Source organism: Echinococcus granulosus (genome assembly GCF_000524195.1).
Source record: "Echinococcus granulosus chromosome Unknown EG_S00134, whole genome shotgun sequence".
Taxonomy (NCBI): Eukaryota; Metazoa; Platyhelminthes; class Cestoda; order Cyclophyllidea; family Taeniidae; genus Echinococcus; species Echinococcus granulosus.
In genome coordinates, this window is record NW_020170514.1 from 48962 (window position 1) to 53398 (window position 4437).

The 4437-nt window shown below is 42.4% G+C and overlaps 1 protein-coding gene across 1 annotated transcript; it reads left to right on the forward strand. All coding sequences in view use genetic code 11, as the record gives it.

The window, feature by feature from the left end:
- Window positions 1-317: 317 nt before the first annotated feature.
- Window positions 318-3897, forward strand: EGR_09146 (Bifunctional coenzyme A synthase; the record flags this gene model as incomplete). Its single annotated transcript, XM_024498395.1, has 8 exons — window positions 318-336; window positions 533-720; window positions 759-942; window positions 978-1333; window positions 1796-1881; window positions 2282-2536; window positions 3249-3519; window positions 3625-3897. The coding sequence occupies 8 exons, from the start codon at window positions 318-320 to the stop codon at window positions 3895-3897; spliced, it is 1632 nt and encodes a 543-aa protein (XP_024347178.1).
- Window positions 3898-4437: the final 540 nt, after the last annotated feature.

The following is a 4437-nucleotide window of genomic DNA, read 5'->3' on the forward strand; positions in this document are numbered from 1 at the left end:
TACTACACATGTGCGTCGTGCTCGTTTTTCTTTGCTTTCTTCTACTGATGAACACCAGCTATTTTAGCGTAATCCATATTCCCACTAAGTATGGAAAATTCTCTGAGGCTTGTATTTACATGGTCTATATATTTCCGACCCTACTCTTATATTTTTGGCTCTTATCAGCGGTGATAATATTTTTGACGAAAGCCTTGGAATTACGGTTGGGGATCAGTCATGGGTTATTCCTCCCTAGGGCTAAAAATTCTTTAGCAAGCGTGAACTTGTGACACCTTTTTTTCTTTATTACTCATCAGATTATCAATTCGTCGTCCATGCATCACGCAGGTGCACGTGCGTTTGTCGACTTGCTGGCTTTTTGCTAATTTAAACTGTGGTTCTATCTGTGCCACTTTCAGGGTATTTGTTGATATCCATGATATCTATGTATACGGTGTCTATAGTGCATTTATTGATAAAAACTACTAATTTGCCACATCAATTTTACCTGATATTCCAAGCAACTTAATATGCTTTCTTTAATTTCTAGTCGACCAGTTTGGGTTGCTAATTGTCAACAATGACTTGTCGATTAAAGGAGTTGATTCAGTTTTGCGTTACGCCTCCTTCCTTGTATCCGATAAGTTATATGTTCTCCTTCGATCTCCGTCCTGCCAGAAGCGTTGCGAGCACACATGGAAGAAGTACATTTCGCTGTATTATTCATCTGCTAGCTGCGTAATATGTGTCCACTCCCCTAATCCTTTTTGCATTAGGTATGCCCGGGCCTAGATATCTGCATTCTTCTTCCGCGCACACCACAAACAGTTGTAAACAAAAGTCGGATCTTTGGTGTCGTCATCACTGACGATATGACTAGTGATGAGAATGAGATTATCGAATTAGCCTCTGCTTTTGGTACTGGTTCTGATGGATGCAACGTGTTTCGTTACAAAGTTGGTTTGTCCCATTTCGTACGCCTCATTTGTGGTTAGCTTTGGCAGATGAACCATCTTCTGAAGAGTCACAAATTACCACCTATCCGTCGGTGTGCGTCGGTGGGACATTTGACATGTTCCACCATGGTCATCGAGTGCTTTTAAGCATTGCGGCCCTTCTAACTAGCTGTCGCTTACTGGTCGGCATCACGGACATTTGTCTCCTTCACGAGAAATTTCTCGCTCCCCTCATCCAGGTATATGAGGTTAGAGAAGCTGTTCTGACGAAATTCCTAACCGATATTGACTTTCCAGAAAAGCAGCTGGAAATATGCCGCCTTACTGATCCGTATGGGCCGCCCTCACATCAACCTGATTTTCAGTGCATTGTCGCCAGTCTTGAGACGGTTCGGGTAAGCGAACTTGCAAACATTGGTTTATTGGTATCCACTAAAGGTTCATGGTATTTTTTGTTAATTTCATTTCTAATATTGGCACATACTACTGAACTTCCCTTACAACCTTTTAAGCATTCATAGCCCAATTTACTCGTTATTTCATGAAATACTTACTGTTCACTGCGGTAAACTGTGTCATTATGGCGATTTAATGCTAGGTTTTATCGTCTTCGCTACCCAAAAGGGTTGGGAATGTCACTTTTAGGTTTTAGTATCTTATAGAGCTCCATTTATGCATGGAGACGGAAGACAACAGCCCGGTAGAGGATTTGTTGGGCATTTACATCTTAGTCGAATCAGGAGAAAGCTGAAAAGCGGCTTACTAAAATCTTTTACTGATATCAATACCATATTACATTGTTTGCCTTCTTGTGAGTACTATTTCCACCATGTTGTTCTTTGTTATGTTTTCCATAGGGTTGTGAGAAGATAAATGAGATGCGGCGTAGCCTCAATTTTGATCCTCTTCACATCGAAGAGGTCGAGTACGTTGACCGTAAAGGGTACGTGGTGCATCAAATTTCCCTTAATTACTTCTCTTTTGGAATAATGTTTTTGGCTGTTTGAGTTGCGATCCTCTTCACCTCTTCTCTTAAAACTGGACTCATTTCTATTCCGCATGCCTAGAATAAGCTTCGCAAAAGGTAGTCACTTGGACGTAAAGAGTTATCCCATGGGACCACAGTTCTGCCTATGTTTTAACTTCCAAGTAAACTGGACACCCCTATGGTTTTCCACCTTTTGTTTTAAAAAGTATTATAAAGTGAATTGTTCATCATTTGATGTTCCAGCGTAGTTCCCCAAAATTGCTCAGACAAGAATGCCATACTTCACCATTATGCTTTATGGAATGAAAAGCATACCTTCACTGTTTTAAGCACTGAGTTACGTGGTTACTTTTAGCACAGATGGACTTTGCCGTCCCCGCGACTATGTGGACTTCAAGTTTAGCTCTTCAACCTTCCGATTAAACCTCCTCGGTCGTCCCCTCCTGTGTCTGCCTTCCGCGCGAGTGAAGCCGAAACATGCCTCCTGGGTGATTGGATTGACCGGGCCTATCGCCTCGGGAAAGTCCACCATTTCGAGGTACCTGGAGGACTGTGCTGGTGACCGGGTGTGTCTTCTGAATGCTGATCCCATCTGTCGCACAGTTTATGAGTGAGTCATACCTCTTCTCTATGCTGAATCGTGTTTGATATTAGCAGGACTGTTTTTAGTACTGACATTTTAAAATAATGTTTTGGGGATTCCAGTGTAAGTGTTTTGTTGCAAAAGTGAACGTGAGATAGCATAGAGGTGAGCATACTAACACCTTTCGAGACCTTTGGAGAAAGGCTGAATCTGCTCTAAAACACTACTTAAATCTTAATATCTGTAGTTGCGGAGAGCTAATAATTTGTCAACTGTAAGATTGTCTAGATAACCAACGTTCGGAATCAGACATGACTGTGCTGTTATGGTGAAATGAAATGGCTGCCTCGATTTTGTGTTTTCAGTGCCTATCCAGGAGTTACAAGCTGTATGCCTAGTCCTTCTAATGGACCATTTGAATTCGTTCAGTGTAAGCCTCGCTTCCCTGCTGTTTTTGATGTGGGACTTCCGACTAGAATAGTTGCCAGAATTCACCTTGACATCTATTTTGCTATGGATCTTCGTGCATTTAAAAATCTCTAGAAGATGCCTTTTCGGCATGGCAATCAGACATTGGTGTTCCCTTCTTGTTAAGAGGAGGAGAGTACTGCTGGTTCATATTCAAGGAGACCTAACTAAGAGTTGACACAACCATCCTTATTGAATCTATCACTGTATTCACTGCAAACCAGGAAGATTTTCTTTGCTCTCTCTAATCAACTTGTTTTTCATATTTTAGATCTTCCCCTCAAAGCTGCATGAACCTCGGAATTTACTTTAATCTCGAACCAATAAAGCGGTTGGATGCACCTCTTCATTTTAATGTTTTTGAGCAATCAAAAATTGTTTCCTTTGTCAAATTGGAAGTTAATCGACTGCAAGCCGGAGACTACTTAGACCCGCCTATCGTGGTGCTGGAGAGTACGCTTCTTTTTGAGGTCGGATTGGATGCGATATGTGACGAGGTAAGGCGCAAGCAATGCAGCACTAGACTCCCATCAGACAGGTTGGTTGGCTTATTTGAGTTTTTAATTTACCAAACTTTGGTATGGAATGTGACCGACATTTGAAGAGAAGAGTTAGGATTTTTTGACAATTTTGGGGTTTGTTTGCAGATATGGACAGTATTCATACCACATTCAGAGGCTGTGAGTCGCATAGGAGCGCGCTACTGCATCACTGATGAAAAGATGCTGAGTAGTGCCAGGAATCAAATGAGTGAGTCCAAAGATGACTGGTGGACGCCGTGTCAGCGTGACCTGGGCGTTGGACCGATTGGGCGGGCAAACATAGTCTTTTGCACTTCATGGGATGCGGAGTTTACCAGAGTGCAGGTCAAACGCGCTTGGGAGTACTTTTCGCAATCCATTTCCATGTTGGTTCCTTAATATTGAAATATGCCAGTGTTCCACTTAATATCTTTGCCAACTTTTGGTTCTATTGCCTGTTCTCAGGGGCATAATTTGACTTCAGGTTAGTTTCTAGAGCAGAGTGGATATGAGTGGTGGTGTACTCATAAAGAACTGAAGATTTTGAGAAATGCAAATCAAACAGTGAAAGGAAGTTGGGGATGGTGTTGTGAGGGTGGTTGCAGATGTGTGTTGAATCACTGGCGATATTCTATATTCGTGCCTTCGGAAGGACTGATGATCAGTAGCATGATCGGTACAAATTGTGCCCGATAAGATGTATGGCAGTAAAATTGATAGTTTTACTGCGTGTTGAACTACGCGGGAATCTGAGCCCCCCCAGGTTGTGCTCCCACTCTGCTGTTTGGGCTTTGGACTACGCTCACGGTCTTCCCGCTCTTTCGTACATCAGTAAACACGTTCATCCATACTACGTTGAGGAAGACTGGTGGTAGGGTGCTACGGAGGCAAGGGAAAATGATACAAAAGGACTTATGTCCCGATTTCCATGCTCATTAC